Genomic DNA, 20,000 nt, shown 5'->3' with positions numbered 1-20,000 from the left:
TCTCTACCTGGTTCTCTACCTAGTCCTCTGCCTGGTTCTCTACCTGGTCCTCTACCTGGTCCTCTACCTGGTTCTCTACCTGGTCCTCTACCTGGTCCTCTAACTGGTTCTCTACCTGGTCCTTTACCTGGTCCTCTACCTGGTCCTCTAACTGGTCCTCTACCTGGCTCTCTCAACAGCTGATGACACCGATGCCTGAATGTCCCCCACAGATAACCCAAGGGGGGGGGGGGTCTCAGGGTCAGAGTCCCAGATGACTCGCCCTCACGACCCACCTTGCTCATAGACCCTGACCCACCTTGCTCATAGACCCGGACCCACCTTGCTCATAGACCCGGACCCACCTTGCTCATAGACCCTGGAGCTCTGGCAGCACGACCAGGCGGAGGCAGGTAGCTGGTTTCAACCCTAACCCTAAGTCACAGGGCGCAGGCTGTTCATGTGTTTGGCCACTAGGGGGAACCATCAGGCCACTGAGAGCTGGATGGTCTCATCATGTGACCATCATGATCATGTTTGTGTGTCTGTGGGTGTTTGTGTGTGTGTGTGTGCGTCTGTGTGTAAAAGAACAACACTACCTGAGGATGTCACATGTTCTGTATTCACTTATTTACATGTTAAATAAAATCATGATTGACACAGACTGGATCACATCATTTAATATTTCATGACTAAACAAGGCCGTGGACCCTCCCTCAGATGGTTACCACGGCGACCCGAGGACTCAATTCAGACCGGTCTGGTCTCTACTGGTCTGTCGGGGGTGGGGTCTCGGGCCCCTCCTGACTCGGACCTGACATCTGCATGAAGAGCTCTCGCAGCTCTGTGATGTCATCATCAAGGGACGGCAGGGGCGGGCCGGAGCGCTGCTCGCGCTCCTCGATGAAGTCCCACAGACGGACGCTGTTCATGAACTACAAAACAAACACACACATGTTCATGAACTACAAAACAAACACACACATGTTCATGAACTACAAAACCCAGCAGCACTGAGCTGATGGACTACAACTCTGAATCAAAATGGCGGCTGTGGATCCTACCCGGACGTTCCCCTCGGAGCTCAGCTGTTTCCGCGGCGCCTCGGGTTCGGCTCGGGTTCCGTCCTGGAAGGCGTGAAGATACAAACACTTCCCTCCGAACGGACAGGAGCCACGCCCCTGGTCGAAGTACTTACAGGCCTTCTTACTGCGGAAACACAGAGGTCAAAGGTCGACATCTCAACACATGGTTTTATGTGTTCAAAGTAAAGAGTTGTAAACGTCAAATGATGTTCACACATGTTCACATCTTTTTAATTAATATTCAAACAATTCACTTAATTGAATTCATTTAAATGTAATAAGACATTAATATGACAATAATAACAACAATATTAGTTTGAAATTATATCTGTTGACCTCCAAGTTTATAATTCAACAGGTGGCTCACCTGACTCCAGACTTGAAGAGGTCTATGAGGTGGTCTTTGTCCTCCTGGTCCTCCACCCAGTAGACAGACGGGATGACGAACTCTGAGACCACCCGACACTCGGGACACGACCTGAGACAGAGAGACATGAGACATGAGACATGAGACCAGAGACCAGAGACCAGAGACCAGAGACCTGAGACCTGAGACCAGAGACCTGAGACCATAGACCATAGACCAGAGACCAGAGACCAGAGACCAGAGACCTGAGACCTGAGACCTGAGACCATAGACCAGAGACCAGAGACCAGAGACATGAGTCCTGAGACCTGAGTCCTGAGACCTGAGACCTGAGACCTGAGTCCTGAGACCTGAGTCCTGAGTCCTGAGTCCTGAGACCTGAGACCTGAGTCCTGAGTCCTGAGACCTGAGTCCTGAGACCTGAGACCTGAATCCTGAGTCCTGAGACCTGAGTCCTGAGTCCTGAGTCCTGAGTCCTGAGTCCTGAGTCCTGAGACCTGAGACCTGAGACATGAGACCTGAGACCTGACACCTGAGACAGAGAGACTGTTTAAGACTGCCCATGTTCCAGACTCTCAGACTCTGATCCAGGATCTGGTCTTGTTAGATCCGGACTCTTACTTGATGATGACGTTGCTGAAGTTTCTGGTGCAGCGCCACTTCCTGATGCAGGTCAGACAGAAGGTGTGACAGCAGGACGACAGAATCCCGAACCTGCGTTCTGACGGGTTGGCCTTCTGTACTACCACCTCCATGCAGATGGAACACACCTGAACAACAAGGACAACAAACAACAACGATAAACAACTAAACAACAGTTACTGTCACTGTCGCCTTAACAACAGTCGTCAGGGACTCACCTTGTCCTGACTGCGCTGAGCTGCAAACGCCTTCTCCATGTCTGTCTCAAAGGCCAGGAGACACATCTGCAGACAGAGAGACAGAGAGACAGAGAGAGAGACAGACAGACAGACAGACAGACAGAGACAGAGACAGAGACAGACAGTGAGGTAGGCAGAGAGACAGACAGAGAGAGAGAGACAGACAGACAGACAGACAGGCAGGTAGAGAGAGAGAGACAGACAGACAGACAGAAAGAGAGAGACAGAGAGAGAGAGACAGACAGACAGACAGACAGGCAGAGAGAGACAGACAGACAGGCAGACAGACAGACAGGCAGAGAGACCTCATCCATTAAGTCAAGTGACTGTAATCGATGTAGTTATATAATCAATAAAGTTTGAGTATTTGACGCCCGGCTGCTCACCTTCTCATGCGCTCTCCTCTGCTCGGGGTCATGGGGGTGGAGCACCTGCAGCCCACATATGTCACACAGGTCACCATGAAGATACGTACATTTGTCTTCATAGTAACAGTGTCCAGCAGCAGTGTAGGGACACAGCTGGGGGAGGTCCTGGGAAGTCCCACCCACTGGGGGAGTGGCTAATGAGCAAAGATAAACATCACAACTCAACACTAGAAAGTCTCATCATGTGACACTGATTGACGTGGACGTTGTGTGTCTCACCTTGCTCCGGCACAGATCCGTCCAAACCTGTCCTGATGGCGTCCACATACGTCTGAGGAGCTGCCGCCGCCGAGGCGTCTGACCACAAACTGTCCTGAGGACCCAGGAAGCTCCGGTCTACACCCAGAGCTGAGGGACAGACAGGTGTGTGAGGACAGGAGTGTGTGTGAGGACAGGTCTGTCCCTCAGCTCCGGTCTACACCCAGAGCTGAGGGACAGACAGGTGTGTGAGGACAGGAGTGTGTGTGAGGACAGGTCTGTCCCTCAGCTCCGGTCTACACCCAGAGCTGAGGGACAGACAGGTGTGTGAGGACAGGTCTGTCCCTCAGCTCCGGTCTACACCCAGAGCTGAGGGACAGACAGGTGTGTGAGGACAGGAGTGTGTGTGTGAGGACAGTAGTGTGTGGACATGTGTGTGTGTGTGAGGACAGGAGTGTGTGTGAGGACATGTGTGTGTGTGAGGACATGTGTGTGTGTGTGAGGACAGTAGAGTGTGGACATGTGTGTGTGTGTGTGAGGACAGGAGTGTGTGTGTAAGGACATGTGTGTGTGTGTGTGTGAGGACATGTGTGTGTGTGAGGACATGTGTGTGTGAGGACATGAGTAAAGTTCATCACCTCCGTCTCTCAGGACAACGTTCTTCTTCACTCCACCTCTGACTGAAGCTCCGCCTCCAGCTCCTCCTCCACCTGCCTGATCCTCTGCAGCTCCTCCCCCTCCACCTCTGAAGGAGGGCTTGATGTGATCATACCTGCACACAGGAAGTGATGTAACTGTGTGTGTGTGTGTGTGTGTGTGTGTGTGTGTGTGTGTGTGTGTGTGTGTGTGTGTGTGTGTGTGTGTGTGTGTGTGTGTGTGTGTGTGTGTTACCTGCAGCGTTCTCCGTAGGCGCAGGTTCCTCTCAGGTAGAACTTGCAGATGGTCGATGGTTTACTGTTGCTCAGGTCATGAGAGAACAAGCAGCGGCTTCCCTCCCTGCACACCCCGTGGAGGAAGTACCTGTAACACACAGACACACACACTGGAGGAAGTACCTGAGACACACACACACACACTGGAGGAAGTACCTGTAACACACGGACACACACTGGAGGAAGTACCTGAGACACACAGACACACACACTGGAGGAAGTACCTGAGACACACACACACTAGAGGAAGTACCTGTAACACACACACACACACTGGAGGAAGTACCTGTAACACACAGACACACACACTGGAGGAAGTACCTGAGACACACACACACACACTGGAGGAAGTACCTGTAACACACGGACACACACTGGAGGAAGTACCTGTAACACACAGACACACACTGGAGGAAGTACCTGAGACACACACACACACTAGAGGAAGTACCTGTAACACACACACACACACACTGGAGGAAGTACCTGAAAGACACACACACACACACACACTGGAGGAAGTACCTGAAACACACACACACACCATGGAGGAAGTACCTGTATCACACACACACACTGGAGGAAGTACCTGAAACACACACACACACCGTGGAGGAAGTACCTGAAACACACACACACACACCGTGGAGGAAGTACCTGAGACACACAGACACACACACTGGAGGAAGTACCTGAAACACACACACACACACACCGTGGAGGAAGTACCTGTAACACACAGACACACCGTGGAGGAAGTACCTGTAACACACAGACACACACCGTGGAGGAAGTACCTGTAACACACAGACACACCCCGTGGAGGAAGTACCTGAAACACACAGACACACACACTGGAGGAAGTACCTGAAACACACACACACACACACCGTGGAGGAAGTACCTGTAACACACAGACACACACACTGGAGGAAGTACCTGAGACACACACACACACACTGGAGGAAGTACCTGTAACACACACACACACACTGGAGGAAGTACCTGAGACACACACACACTAGAGGAAGTACCTGTAACACACACACACACACTGGAGGAAGTACCTGAAACACACACACACACACACTGGAGGAAGTATCTGTAACACACACACACACACTGGAGGAAGTACCTGAGACACACACACACACACACTGGAGGAAGTACCTGAAACACACACACACACACACACTGGAGGAAGTACCTGAGACACACACACACACCGTGGAGGAAGTACCTGTATCACACACACACACTGGAGGAAGTACCTGAAACACACACACACACCGTGGAGGAAGTACCTGAGACACACACACACACGTGTTGAGATCTGGCGCTTTATTAAAAAAAAAAGGGGGGGGCGCTAATATAATGGTAGGAGAAACACTGGAGATTCTGGCCTCTGGGTTTTTGGTCTACGGCTTTTTGGTCTACGGCTTTTTGATCTGCGGGTTTTAGTCTACGGCTTTTTGATCTGCGGGTTTTGGTCTACGGCTTTTTGGTCTATGGGTTTTTGGTCTACGGGTTTTTGGTCTATGGGTTTTGGTCTACGGGTTTTTAGTCTACGGGTTTTGGTCTATGGGTTTTTGGTCTACGGGTTTTGGTCTATGGGTTTTTGGTCTACGGGTTTTTGGTCTATGGTTTTTTGGTCTATGGTTTTTTGGTCTATGGGTTTCTGGTCTACGGGTTCCTGGTCTACGGTTTTTTGTCTATGGTTTTTGGACTACGGTTTCTGGCCTCTGGGTTTTTGGTCTATGGTTTTTGGTCTACGGGTTTCTGGTCTACGGGTTTCTGGTCCACGAGTTTTTGGTCTACGGTTTCTGGTCTACGGTTTTTGGTCTACGGTTTCTGGTCTATGGTTTCTGGTCTATGGTTTTTGGTATATGGTTTCTGGTCTATGGTTTTTGGGTCAACGGTTTCTGGTCTATGGTTTCTGGTCTATGGTTTCTGGTCTATGGTTTTTGGTCTACGGTTTTTGGTGTATGGCTTTTGGTCTATGGTTTCTTGTCTATGGTTTCTGGTCTACGGGTTTCTGGTCTACGGTTTTTTGTCTATGGTTTTTGGACTACGGTTTCTGGCCTCTGGGTTTTTGGTCTATGGTTTTTGGTCTACGGGTTTCTGGTCTACGGGTTTCTGGTCTACGAGTTTTTGGTCTACGGTTTCTGGTCTACGGTTTTTGGTCTACGGTTTCTGGTCTATGGTTTCTGGTCTATGGTTTTTGGTATATGGTTTCTGGTCTATGGTTTTTGGGTCAACGGTTTCTGGTCTATGGTTTCTGGTCTATGGTTTCTGGTCTATGGTTTTTGGTCTACGGTTTTTGGTGTATGGCTTTTGGTCTATGGTTTCTTGTCCATGGTTTCTGGTCTACGGGTTTCTGGTCTCCGGTCTGTAAATTCTTGAAGCGCCTCCTAAACACATCAACCTTCACAAGGAGCCGTCAGGACTCATCTGAACGTCAGAAGCCGCTTGTGTCTTTGAAGCCGTTTGATCTTCTGAACAACCCGAGAATCTCACATCACCTGCTTGTGCTAACCCGAACCATAACATTAACATAAACCCTAACCCTAACATTAACCCGAACCCTAACATTAACCCTAACATTAACCCGAACCCTAACATTAACCCTAACCCCAACCCGAACCCTAACACTAACCCTAACATTAACCCTAACACTAACCCTAACATTAACCCTAACATTAACCCTAACCCTAACATTAACCCTAACCCGAACCCTAACATTAACCCGAACCCTAACATTAACCCTAACCCTAACATTAACCCTAACCCGAACCCTAACACTAACCCTAACCCGAACCCTAACATTAACCCTAACCCTAACATTAACCCCAACCCGAACCCTAACACTAACCCTAACATTAACCCTAACACTAACCCTAACATTAACCCTAACATTAACCCGAACCCTAACATTAACCCTAACCCGAACCCTAACATTAACCCCAACCCGAACCCTAACATTAACCCTAACCCGAACCCTAACCCGAACCCTAACATTAACCCTAACCCGAACCCTAACACTAACCCTAACATTAACCCTAACCCTAACATTAACCCTAACCCGAACCCTAACATTAACCCTAACCCTAACATTAACCCGAACCCTAACATTAACCCTAACCCTAACTTTAACACTAACCCTAACATTAAGACTCACAATTATCAACACTTTAATTGTTAAATAACTGATGAGAGAAGTTACAGATACATTTTAAACACACGCAAGTCTCTCTAAACCTAGTTCTACCCTAACCCTAAACTAATCCTAACCATAACCTAGTCCTAATCTAAACCTGATTCTAACCATAACCTAGTCCTAATCCTAATCTTAACGTAAACATGTTCCTAACCATAACCATAACCTAGTCCTAACCCTAACCTAAACCTGATTCTAACCATAACCATAACCTAGTCCTAACCCTAACCTAAACTAATCCTAACCCTAACCTAGTCCTAATCTAAACCTGATTCTAACCATAACCTAGTCCTAATCCTAATCTTAATGTAAACCTGATTAAAACCCTAACCTAGTTCTAACCCTAAACTAAACCTGATTCTAAACATAACCTAGTCCTAACCCTAATCTTAACGTAAACATGTTTCTAACCATAACCTAGTCCTAACCCTAATCTTAACGTAAACATGTTTCTAACCATAACCATAATCTAGTTCTAATCCTAAACTAAACATAATCCTAACAATAACCTAAATCTAATTCTAAACCTAAAAGCAAGGCTTAACCCTCAAAAACCCAATTTTCGAGGACCAGACAAAATGTCCTCACAACGATGGTATTGAACCAACATTTGCCTCAAAACTATAGATAGACGCACACCTGACAGACAGACCGGTAGAGAGACAGACAGGTAGAGGGACAGACAGGTCACCCAGGGCCTCGGACACTTTACTCAGTGGGGGTTTACCGTGCTAACAGCTAAAAACATCACGATGCTAACGGTCCGCCGAGATCTCGGTCAGAAACAGCGCGAGAGTCAGAGCCAGGGGCACGACAGACAGGTGAGCGACAGACAGACAGGAGAGGGACAGACAGGAGAGCGGCAGACAGACAGGCTCACCTGCAGGTCACCTGTTTGGTGCTCATCTTCCTCGCGGAGCTTCAGCTAAGCGGCTGCTTCAGAGTTGTCGCTACGGTGTCCCGTTCAAACTGTTCCGACTGACAACCGCAGTCACAGCAGGAAGGTTCCTATGAGCTCTGTGTGAATACAATTATGTACTTTTACTTCAATCTGTAAATATATATATATATATATTGCACTTCAGTACTCCACTTTGTACTTTTACTTCAGTTTGCATATATATATATATATATATATATATATATATATATATATATATATATATATATATATATATATATATATATACAAACTGCATCACCCTGTGCATCCTTTAATGATATCATTAAAGGATGCACAGGGACAACTTACTCCTCTTTTATTTATTTTCAATCCAACAGGTACAGATGTAGAAACGCATAGACGCACAAACACACAAACACACACACTCACTCTGACAGGTGAGATGGAAAACATGTGGACCTACATCCGGTCACAAGATCATTGACTGAGCTGTTTCCATGACGACGCAGCCAACATGGTACAAAGGTCACCTCTTCAGAAACTACAGGTGAGCCAGGTCACATGACGTCTGCCTTACAGCAGCTGCACCGTGATAGGCTGGAGCTGTGGTGTCAACAGGCTGTCACCTAGCAACCAGGTGACACACAGAAGAACCTGAAGAAAAACAGTCCGACGGAGAAGAAGAAAGACAAGAAACTGCTCGAGAAAAACAAGCAATGAAAAGAGGATTTTAAGGGGGAGCTGAGGCCGGAAGAGACAAGTTAAGGACAGAGGAGGAAGAGGAGGAGGAAGAGGAGTGTCAGAAGAAGTCCGAGGAAGAGGAGGAGTAAGAGGAGTGAGAGGAAGAGGAGTGAGAGGAGGAGGAAGAGGAGCGACAGAAGGAGTCAGAGGAAGAGGAGTGAGAGGAGGAGGAAGAGGAGGAGTAAGAGGGGGAGTGAGAGGAAGAGGAGTGAGAGGAGGAAGAAGAGGAGGAGGAGTGAGAGGAGGAGGAGATGGAGCGCAGCGTGATCCAGCTGAGTCACTGTCAGAAGGTCATCTTCTGCTTCTCGCTGCCGGACGAGTGTCCGGGCTGTGGAGAGGAGCTGGAGGGGAGACGCCTGCAGGAGGCGCCAGTGAGCCTCCCCTCCCCCTTCACCAACGGACATGAGCGCTGCTGCTCCCTGCTGGTCACACCTGCACAGGACAACCCGAACAGGTACCCAGTCCTCAGGTCCAACCCGTCTGCTCCAGCCAAGGAGAATATGACCAACCAGTTTAATTCGGTTCAAACCAGTATAAACTCATTTAAACCAGTTTAATATAGAGTGCGTGTTCCTCTGGTTTCTTCTCAGAGACTTCGATGGGACTTCGGATCTGCACACAGGCATCTCCAACTCGAAAGGTAACTGTGAGTCTGACCTGCCGTTAGGTGACCTCTGAACACTGTGTAGTGACTCTGTGTGTGTCTGTGTGTGTGTGTCTGTGTGTGTGTAGGAGTTGTGTATAACTACACTCAGGGCGGGGTGCATAGGGACCAGAGTGGGTGGGAGCACTGCGTCAGTGTTCCTCTGGTCCGACCTGACATGTACCACCTGCTGGCTCAGTGGGACCAGTACCTGGACCACTTCTCTGGTGGACCCATGTGGGACCCTGCATGGCACAGGTACATCTCACACCTGGTACAGGAACATCTCACACCTGGAACATCTCACACCTGGTACATCTCACACCTGGTACAGGAACATATCACACCTGGAACATCTCACACCTGGTACATCTCACACCTGGCACAGGTACCTCTCACACCTGGAACATCTCACACCTGGTACAGGAACATCTCACACCTGGTACAGGAACATCTCACACCTGGCACAGGTACATCTCACACCTGGCACAGGTACCTCTCACACCTGGAACATCTCACACCTGGTACAGGAACATCTCACACTTGGTACAGGAACATCTCACACCTGGCACAGGTACCTCTCACACCTGGAACATCTCACACCTGGTACAGGAACATCTCACACCTGGTACAGGAACATCTCACACCTGGCACAGGTACATCTCACACTTGGTACAGGAACATCTCACACCTGGCACAGGTACATCTCACACTTGGTACAGGAACATCTCACACCTGGTACAGGAACATCTCACACCTGGTACAGGAACATCTCACACCTGGTACATCTCACACCTGGTACAGGTACATCTCACACCTGGTACAGGAACATCTCACACCTGGTACAGGAACATCTCACACGTGCTACAGGTACATCTCACACCTGATTCACCTCACACCTGGTACAGGAACATCTCACACCTGGTACATCTCACACCTGGTACAGGTACATCTCACACCTGGTACAGGTACATCTCACACCTGGTACAGGAACATCTCACACCTGGTACAGGAACATCTCACACCTGGTACAGCTTACACCTGGTACAGGAACATCTCACACCTGGTACATCTCACACCTGGTACAGGTACATCTCACACCTGGTACAGGTACATCTCACACCTGGTACAGGAACATCTCACACCTGGTACAGGAACATCTCACACCTGGTACAGCTTACACTTCTCTCTGTCTAGGTTCAACGAGGACGACCATAACTGCTTCAGCTTCTGTCTCGGCTTCGTGAACAGCGTCCTGGCCGTGGAGGGGCGGAGCTCCATGACCAGAGAGACGTTCACTCACACCTACATCCTGCCGAAGATGAAGAGAGTCTCAAAATTCACCACGTTGTACCAACACATCCAGAAACACCAGTACTACGTGGTAGACAGAAAGCCAGACAGACAGGAGGACAGACAGGAGGACAGACAGGAGGATGTCCCCACCTGTGCTGGGCAGTCATCTGATAACTCTTTTCAGTACCAGTAATGTGAGGGATACATCTGAGTCAGACACTGATGGACTGAGGGTTGGTCTGTCGGTTAGAGTGTGGACACCCGACCTGAGCCTGTCAGACCCAGCAGGACCAGTTAGGACCCAACAGACCCAGTCAGACCCATCAGGACCAGTTAGGACCCAACAGACCCAGTCAGACCCAGCAGGACCAGTTAGGACCCAACAGACACATCAGGACCAGTTAGGACCCAACAGACCCAGTCAGACCCATCAGGACCAGTTAGGACCCAACAGACCCAGTCAGACCCATCAGGACCAGTTAGGACCCAACAGACCCATCAGGACCAGTTAGGACCCAACAGACCCAGTCAGAACCATCAGGACCAGTTAGGACCCAACCGACCCAGTCAGACCCATCAGGACCAGTTAGGACCCAACAGGCCCAGTCAGACCCATCAGGACCAGTTAGGACCCAGTCAGACCCATCAGGACCAGTTAGGACCCAACAGACCCAGTCAGACCCATCAGGACCAGTTAGGACCCAGTCAGACCCATCAGGACCAGTTAGGACCCAGTCAGACCCATCAGGACCGGTTAGGACCCAACAGACCCAGTCAGACCCATCAGGACCAGTTAGGACCCAGTCAGACCCATCAGGACCAGTTAGGACCCAGTCAGACCCATCAGGACCGGTTAGGCGCTGTCAGGTTGAGCTGGGTTTGTACAGATATTCTGGTTTGGATCTACGTCTGCAGCCAGGGACTAATCCTCCATCATGAAGAGCACATGGGGCTCACTGCCTAACCCTAACCCTAACCCTCACCCTAACCCTAACCCTAACCCTAACCCTAACCCTAACCCTCACCCTAACCCTAACCCTAACCCTAACCCTAGGAGTGTCCTAACTGTTACTGTCACCGTTTGAAAATAAATGAGAAGCTCTTCGAAGCTGCAGCTGTTCACCACCAGGGGGCGTGGTGTTTATATATACAGTATATGTCCATGACTGAGCTACGGTGGATTCTGGCTGCATGGTGTGTCAAGCAGCAGCAAGAAATCATGGGACATTAACAAAGAGGTGAAACAGTAGAATTATTACTTTTATTATATTCACAGGGAAGTATTAAAGGAAGTAATTTTATTCTCATTATATCTGCTTCCACTAGGAATCAGTATCAGGACACTCTGTACAGTTCCACTGCTATGCTGATGACACCCAGTTATACTTGTCATTTAAACCTGAACAAAGTAATCAATTAACTGATTTGATTAAGGACATAAAAACCTGGATGACCTGCAATTGTCTCTTATTAAACTCAGATAAAACGGAGGTTATTATACTTAAACACCTCAGAGACACATTATCTGATGATGAAGCTGCTCTAGACGACATCGTCTTTGCTTCCAATGAAACATCAGGAACTTAGGGGTGATCTTCGATCCTGATTTGTCCTTTAATTCACTTAAAACAAGTTTCTAGAACCACCTTCTTCCACTTGAGTATCATCTCAAACATCAGGTCTCAGAAAGACTCAGAAGAACGAGTCCAGGTCTTTGTTCCATCCAGACGTGATTATTGTAATTCCTAATTATCCGGCTCCAGCAGGAAGTCGTTAGAGACTCTGCAGTTTGTCCAAAATGCTGCAGGACGTGTCCTGAAGACAACCAGGGACAGACACCACATGTCTCCTGTGGTAGCTTCACTACACTGACTTCCTGTTACATCTAGAATAGAATTTAAAATCATCCTCCTCACCTTCAAGGCCCTTAATAATATGGCACCATTATACCTCAAGGAGCTGTTAGAACCTTATCACCACTAGATCCCTGAGCTCCCAGAATTCAGGTTGTCGTCCCTAAAGTCTCTAGAGGAGGAGGAGGAGGAGGAGGAGGAGGAGGAGGAGGAGGAGGAGGAGGAGGAGGAGGAGGAGGAGGAGGAGGAGGAGGAGGAGGAGCCAGAGCTTCAGCATCACACTCCTCTCCTGTGGAATCATCTCCCACTTTCAGCTCGGGAGGCAGAGACCACCTGTACGTTGAAGAGTAAAACTTTCCTTTCGCGTGTCAGAGATCGTAACGGTGGATTCTGTGTCGTGTTGGCATCAGATGATGGTGGACAGCGGCCGAGGCGGACTGCGGACTGTGGACGATAGTGGATCTGATCTTGATGGTGGATCATGATCGTGGACTATGATCACAACAAGACTGCTTGACATATAATACGTCTCCTCAGAGACTCGACCGTTACTGACAATAATCCATTAGATCATTGACCTTCAGTTCTGCTTCAAACTGTTTATTCTAATCAAAGCTGTAAAGACTCTGATCGCTCTGATGTCCTCTGTTCCACGGGACATCTGCTGGAATCCTGTCCGTCCTGGAGACGGGTCCTCACATGTGTCTCCTGGAGACGGGTCCTCACATGTGTCTCCTGGAGACGGGTCCTCACATGTGTCTCCTGGGAGACGGGTCCTCACATGTGTCTCCGTCCTGGGAGACGGTTCCTCACATGTGTCTCCTGGAGACGGGTCCTCACATGTGTCTCCTGGAGACGGGTCCTCACATGTGTCTCCTGGAGACGGGTCCTCACACGTGTCTCCTGGAGACGGGTCCTCACACGTGTCTCCTGGAGACGGGTCCTCACACGTGTCTCCTGGAGACGGGTCCTCACACGTGTCTCCTGGAGACGGGTCCTCACACGTGTCTCTGAGGTTTCTACCTTCTGCACCTGCTACAGGTCTCAGTAGTTTGACTCTTGTTGAAGACCAGAGGACGTCTCACCTTGTTAAAGACCAGGAGACAAACTGGGACCTGTGAATATGGACTATACAAATTAATTTGATTGTTTGAAGTAGGAGTAAAAGACAGAAATGCACCACAGCCAATTTCTCGAATATAAAAGAAGCCAATAAAGTCGTGTAATTACACTCATGTACAGTAGATGGCGGCATGCACCTTTGACGTTAGTTTGTGTGCCGCCTTGGAAACAAAGAAGAAGGAGAACAAGATCATAAACAACATGATCACAATTTCGCCCGGACACTAATACTGTGACACCTCAGCGTCCGATAGCAAAACAAGGTCGACTGGAAAGTTGAACCGACCGGAACTCTTCTTACCGGCTAACATGCTAACAGAGTGATTAGAGCAGAAGCTAACATGCTAACACAGTAGTTAGAGCAGCAGCTAACATAGTGATTAGAGCAGAAGCTAACATGCTAACACAGTGGTTAGAGCAGAAGCTAACATGCTAACAGAGTGATTAGAGCAGAAGCTAACATGCTAGCACAGTAGTTAGAGCAGAAGCTAACAGGCGAACAGCTAGCTGTCTCTCAGCAGCACCAACATCTGCTCAGTCCGGGTCCAGTAGAATTTCCAGCCGCTCCTGGTCCAGCCGCTCCTGGTCCAGCCGCTCCTGGTCCAGCCGCTCCTGGTCCAGCCGCTCCTGACAACATGCAGGCGGAGTTCCGGGCTCCTCGGCGCCGGACCCGGGTGCACGAGGAGTACGAGGCTCCGCTGCCGGTGAGCCGCAGCCCGGGGGAGAGGACCGAGCTCCGGGCGGAGCTCCTCAACCTGCACGTCCTGGTCTGCCACCCGGACCACATCCAGAAGATCCACAACCAGGTCTGAGTTAGTCCACATCATCTTAACCAGGTCTGAGTTGATCCACATCATCTAAACCAGGTCTGAGTTAGTCCACATCATCTAAACCAGGTCTGAGTTGATCCACATCATCTAAACCAGGTCTGAGTTAGTCCACATCATCTAAACCAGGTCTGAGTTGATCCACATCATTAAACCAGGTCTGAGTTGATCCACATCATTAAACCAGGTCTGAGTTGATCGACATCATTAAACCAGGTCTGAGTTGATCCACATCATTAAACCAGGTCTGAGTTAGTCCACATCATCTAAACCAGGTCTGAGTTGATCCACATCATTAAACCAGGTCTGAGTTGATCCACATCATTAAACCAGGTCTGAGTTGATCCACATTATCTAAACCAGGTCTGAGTTGATCCACATCATCTAAACCAGGACTGAGTTAGTCCACATCATCTAAACCAGGTCTGAGTTAATCCACATTATCTAAACCAGGTCTGAGTTAATCCACATCATTAAACCAGGTCTGAGTTGATCCACATCATCTAAACCAGGACTGAGTTAGTCCACATCATCTAAACCAGGACTGAGTTAGTCCACATCATCTAAACCAGGTCTGAGTTGATCCACATCATCTAAACCAGGACTGAGTTGATCCACATCATCTAAACCAGGACTGAGTTAGTCCACATCATCTAAACCAGGTCTGAGTTGATCCACATCATCTAAACCAGGACTGAGTTAGTCCACATCATCTAAACCAGGTCTGAGTTGATCCACATCATTAAACCAGGTCTGAGTTGATCCACATCATCTAAACCAGGTCTGAGTTGAGACAGCTGCAGCAGAATCCATCACAGCTGAAGTAACTAGAAACTGATTCTTCAGACGTAATAAAACATAACCTGCTGCTGTGATGTCATCAAGTGACCACAAGCTGCTGCTGTGATGTCATCAAGTGACCACAAGCTGCTGCTGTGATGTCATCAAGTGACCACAAGCTGCTGCTGTGATGTCATCAAGTGACCACATCCTGCTGCTGTGATGTCATCAAGTGACCACATCCTGCTGCTGTGATGTCATCAAGTGACCACATCCTGCTGCTGTGATGTCATCAAGTGACCACAAGCTGCTGCTGTGATGTCATCAAGTGACCACATCCTGCTGCTGTGATGTCATCAAGTGACCACATCCTGCTGCTGTGATGTCATCAAGTGACCACATCCTGCTGCTGTGATGTCATCAAGTGACCTCTAGCCCCGACCTTCCCATGGACGAGGTCATCTTCCTCCAGAGGAGGATCACAGTCGGGGGGGAACTCTCCCTTTAAGTTCACTGGTAAAGTTGAACTTGTGTCTAAGTTTCATCTGAAAACAGGTTTTATTTTCCTCAGGGATACTTTGGGAAAGGGATTTTGTCGAGAGCGAGACCAGACCACAGCCTCTTCGACCAATGGGAGCGTAAGTCTACACCCATACAGTGACATCACCATTGGTCTGGTCCAATCAGTGCTGACCGCTTAAGTTCGCTGCTTCCTGTTTCTGTCACAGAACACGAGGGTTCGTTTCTACCTCTCGTCTCAGAGTCCAGGTCAGTGACATCACATCCTGTTTGTTCACAAGATGACATCACATCCTGTCTGTCGTCTTGATGAACTCCCATCCTGTCCTGGCCCCACCCCTTCCAGGTATGATGAGATGCTAAAGTGGGCGGGAGCAGCTCTCTTGGCCCAGGGATTGGATGATGAGGCTGTCAGTCAGATCCTGACCAGGCTCTCTCAGCCTGTAGAGATGGAGGACGTGAGGAGGGCGGAGACCTGGAGGTCAGGGGTGGAGCCGGACCTGAAGACCAGCTGCAGGTGGAGTGATGCTCCTCCATGGCACCAGACTACTTATAACATTCATACATGTGAAATCTTCTGGCATTTCCCAGACATTTTATGAAGGGGCTGCAGGAGACTTGAGTTCTCACATCAGCCCCTCTGGAGAAGGTCAGGAGTTCAGGTCTGAAAGAATCATTAAACTGATCTTTGTCTTCATGTTGATCCACAACATCTGAACCTCCATCCCAGCTCGTCCCGGGACCCAGAGTCGGACCCTGATCCTGTGGGCCCAGGTGCTGGTTTTGTCCTGGTCTGCGACAGCAAGGTGAGTCTTCATCTGAACCCGTTTCTACTGACGGACTCACAGAGCGCTCAAGGTGTTGCTTTGTGTCTGCAGGTCGGCGGGGGGGTCAGGGAGGTCAGGCGGGCTCCGTTCTCTCTGTCCGAGTTCCTGCAGCTCAGCCTGGAGGAGGTAACGCATCAGATCATGTGACCGGATGGTGTGGTGACCAGAGAATCCATAAAGAGATCTGATGCTCCTGTCCCCCTCTGTGTGTCTGCAGGCCTTCTTCCTGGTCTACAGTGTGGGCTGCCTGTCGGTCTACCTGCTGCAGGTCTGCTTCATACCTTCATCACTGTGGTCTACAGACTAACCCTAACACTGAACTTCTCTTAGAAGCACATTTCAAACAGAACACAGGTTTTCTTTCCTCCTCGCAGCTCCTCTTGTTTTGAACGTTTCTCTCCGGTGATGTTTTCATCGATGACGTGTCGTTAGGAAACTGATTATTATGACGAATGCAGCCGAGTTTCTCATTAGATGACCTCACCTTTTGTCCTCCTGTGATTGGTCAGGAGCCCCTAACAATCATCCAGCTGTGGAGGAAGTTCCGATCCTTGCGTCCTGACTTCGTCAGCTCGTACGCAGCCTATCATCATTTTCGCAGCAGGGGGTGGGTCCCTAAAGGAGGGGGCGGGGCCAAATATGGCGTTGACCTCAGTAAGATAGAATATGAATACACTGAGACACACACAATCATTCAGTTGTGTTTGTTGGTCTTATTTTAAAAATAACTTTACTTTTCTGTTTTCAGTGTTGTACAGGAAGGGTCCACCTTTCTACCACGCAAGGTAACACACACACACACACACACACACACACACACACACACACACACACAGGTTAACGCTGTCTGGTTATTTTGATGCGTGTAATTTTAAAATCAATCATTTTCAGCAGCGCTCCTCTCTCTGAACTCCTCCTCTCCTCTCTGTCTCTCTCTCGCTCGCTGTCGCTCTCTCTCTCTCTCTCTCTCTCTCTCTCTCTCTCTCTCTCTCTCTCTCTCTCTCTCTATCTCCCTCCCTCCCTCTCTCCCTCCCATAGTTACTCGGTGGTGATTGAGCGCGTTGACGATGCGTTCATAGGCTCTGCATTGCGTCCGTTTTCGTGGCGCTCTCTTGCCGCTCTCAACAGGATCACTGCCAATGTTTCGAAGGTAACCACCAGATTTCATCAGATCAGACTTCACCCTGGATTTTATTTGACCATGAAGATTTGTTTTACAGGAGCTGATGTTGTGTTACGTCATCCATCCAGCCGCCCAATCAGAGGCTGAGCTGGACTCACCCGAGTGTCTGAGGAGGTTGAAGGTTCAGGTAACAGACACAGAGTTTAGAGTCGTTGGTCCTTTGAGCAATAATCAGAAATCACGAGGGCTGTTGAATAACCTTATTTTTTTCTACAGCATGTGATCATCAGCCGGTGGGTTTCCTCCAGGGAGCGGGCAGAGCAGGAAGACATCTGATTGGCTGAAAGGAGATGATGGCGGTCACGAGGAGAGGAGCTGAAATCAGATTTCATGTAGTTGTTTTTTATCATTAAAATGAAATAAGAGAAAAGTGTGTGTCTGTGTTTGATTGACAGCAGCTGTCACTGAGCAGGTCAGTGAGTGGGCGTGGTCTCGTGGTCACCATGGAGACGGGGTGAAGCTCCAGACTTCACTCACCTGGACGAACCAGCCAATCCACAGCCAGAAGTAAAAGTTGCTTTTACTGAATGGAATGTAATAGATTACCTTTACTTTGTTTGGGTGGTACTTTTACATGGATACATGAATTTCTTTCACATTAGTCACAATTAACTTGATATGTGGATCTGAGCTAAGTAGAACTTTATTGATATTAGGAGTCGAACAGCTGCGTGTTAATGTGGAACCAGAGGGGGCAGCACTGAGCAGGCTGGGAGCCGCCGGAAGAGCTCGAAGAAGAAGACGAAGAAGACGAAGAAGAAGAAGGACTTCCTGTGTGCGTCCTTAACAAAACTGATTCACGTCCTGCGGAGACGAGGAGAGACCGACGTTACTTCACCGGAGCCGCTGAGGATCCAGGTAAATGTCTCTGTGCCCCCCCCCCAGACCCGAGCCCGGAGCTGGGGGGGGGGGACCCGGCAGGTACCGGGGATAAGTGGCGGGAGGCCCGCTCGGCACGGCTAGCTGCTAGCTGCTAGCAGCTAGCTGCTAACTGCTAGCTGCTAGCCGCTAGCTGTGGAGAGCGCAGGTGTGTTTCACACGCTCGTTACCGGGCGTTCGACCCAGTGAAGCTAACAGCTAAGCTAACAGTGGAGCTTGGTCCACAGTTGATGATGTCATACGAGTACAGTTACCTGTGTAGGTGTGACCCCCCCCCTCTATACAGACTGACCGGTCACGTGGTGTGTTTACATGAACCACGTGACTGCAGTCAGTAGTTCTTACTGACCAATCAGCTGCCGAGGGAACAGACAGAAGTTTATCTGCTGATCAGTTCTGTGCAGAAGTGTTGAGACGTTTTAAATCATCTCCACTCTAAGTTATCAATGTTTAACGTCTCATTGTGATTATTAACGCCACTGACAGGATGTGTGTGTGTCTTCTCTACACAATGAACACACACAAATCACAAGTTATCAGGACTGAAGTGTACTTTGTGTTCACCTGCCACACACAACATGAGACGCACACAGACCGAACCAGCCAATCCAAGTTGAGTGAGGATCAATGTGACTGCACGAGGAAAGCTCTGTTAGTGATGAGACTAAACTGTGTGTGTGTGTGTGTGTTGTGTTGTGTAGAGCAGCAGCATGTCTGATGACCTGGACATCGAGGCGATGCTGGAGGCTCCGTACAGGAAGGTGAGTGTCGCTCATGTTTGTTACCGAGACTCAGCCGGACTCTACTGCTCCACACTCCGCCTCCGAGAGCTGAGGACCAATCATGTTCACTCCCTGGTCACATGGTTCAGAACAGTTCAGAACAGTACAAGTCACACACACAGGTCACCTGCAGCAGGTCTCCTGGTCCCCGATCAGACACTCGTGATGAAGCAGTGTGATGAACAGACTCACCAGCTCCTCCACCGGGTCTCAGACTCGCCCCTGACTCTCACTGACCAGTGGGTCCGTGACGGCGTGATCAATAACCAAACTAACCGGACCTGCCACAGTTTCTGTTCACTGCCTCTGAGCAGTAGAGTCAGGCTGATGATGATGGTGATGATGATGCTGGCGTTCCGTCACAGACTGTCATGAATAAATGCACATCTATCTCTCTTTGTAGACTTGCCTAACGATTTCTCACCTCTACTCCCCTGAATGCCAGTGTGATCTGTCACAAACATGAAGGTAGTAAAAAGCCCCCATCTTGCATTGCTGTACTGTGGTTACCATGGTTACTGAAAACTGGGTGTGGCACAAACCCCCGAGGAGCAACA

The 20,000-nt window shown here is 49.2% G+C and overlaps 4 protein-coding genes across 6 annotated transcripts in view; 3 read left to right on the top strand and 1 right to left on the bottom strand.

Annotated features, from left to right (window-relative positions):
• Positions 1-579: 579 nt before the first annotated feature.
• mkrn2 (makorin, ring finger protein, 2) lies at positions 580-8,816 on the bottom strand. 2 transcript variants are annotated; one of them, XM_061070485.1, is made up of 11 exons: positions 8,421-8,816; positions 7,968-8,104; positions 3,830-3,958; positions 3,577-3,710; positions 2,960-3,088; positions 2,699-2,874; positions 2,292-2,357; positions 2,053-2,201; positions 1,432-1,542; positions 1,044-1,188; positions 580-914 (listed from the first exon to the last, which is right to left on the bottom strand). In XM_061070485.1, exons 2-11 carry the CDS (start codon positions 7,991-7,993, stop codon positions 747-749), a joined length of 1,233 nt encoding a protein of 410 aa, XP_060926468.1. In that variant the 5' UTR covers positions 7,994-8,104; positions 8,421-8,816; the 3' UTR covers positions 580-746. The 2 variants fall into 2 exon arrangements, with proteins under 2 accessions (XP_060926468.1, XP_060926469.1); XM_061070486.1 differs by having other exon boundaries at positions 8,455-8,816.
• A 46-nt stretch (positions 8,817-8,862) lies between these two features.
• On the top strand, positions 8,863-12,126 carry LOC133000540 (MKRN2 opposite strand protein-like). The gene is made up of 4 exons (XM_061070487.1): positions 8,863-9,186; positions 9,323-9,372; positions 9,465-9,633; positions 10,573-12,126. Exons 1-4 carry the CDS (start codon positions 8,984-8,986, stop codon positions 10,862-10,864), a joined length of 714 nt encoding a protein of 237 aa, XP_060926470.1. The 5' UTR covers positions 8,863-8,983; the 3' UTR covers positions 10,865-12,126.
• A 1,894-nt stretch (positions 12,127-14,020) lies between these two features.
• On the top strand, positions 14,021-18,152 carry tsen2 (TSEN2 tRNA splicing endonuclease subunit). The gene is made up of 12 exons (XM_061069552.1): positions 14,021-14,452; positions 15,825-15,891; positions 15,982-16,021; positions 16,119-16,289; positions 16,503-16,578; positions 16,651-16,725; positions 16,817-16,867; positions 17,109-17,253; positions 17,348-17,384; positions 17,638-17,749; positions 17,820-17,909; positions 17,999-18,152. The coding sequence occupies exons 1-12, from the start codon at positions 14,282-14,284 to the stop codon at positions 18,056-18,058; spliced, it is 1,095 nt and encodes a 364-aa protein (XP_060925535.1). The 5' UTR covers positions 14,021-14,281; the 3' UTR covers positions 18,059-18,152.
• Positions 18,153-18,229: 77 nt separating this feature from the next.
• The window catches only part of LOC132999780 (RNA-binding protein 39-like), an 11,192-nt gene continuing 9,421 nt past the window's right edge, over positions 18,230-20,000 (top strand). The window contains exons 1-4 of one of the 2 annotated variants that reach the window (XM_061069551.1): positions 18,230-18,289; positions 18,439-18,640; positions 19,368-19,422; positions 19,847-19,911. In XM_061069551.1, coding sequence (XP_060925534.1) covers positions 19,906-19,911 — 6 coding nt within the window. In that variant the 5' untranslated portion in view covers positions 18,230-18,289; positions 18,439-18,640; positions 19,368-19,422; positions 19,847-19,905. Of the gene's footprint in view, positions 18,290-18,438; positions 18,641-19,362; positions 19,423-19,846; positions 19,912-20,000 lie in introns of both variants that reach the window. The other variant, XM_061069550.1, reaches the window with a different exon arrangement.

Source organism: Limanda limanda, chromosome 4 (assembly GCF_963576545.1).
Source record: "Limanda limanda chromosome 4, fLimLim1.1, whole genome shotgun sequence".
NCBI classification, from domain to species: Eukaryota; Metazoa; Chordata; class Actinopteri; order Pleuronectiformes; family Pleuronectidae; genus Limanda; species Limanda limanda.
This window is presented reverse-complemented; position numbering and strand designations above follow the sequence as displayed.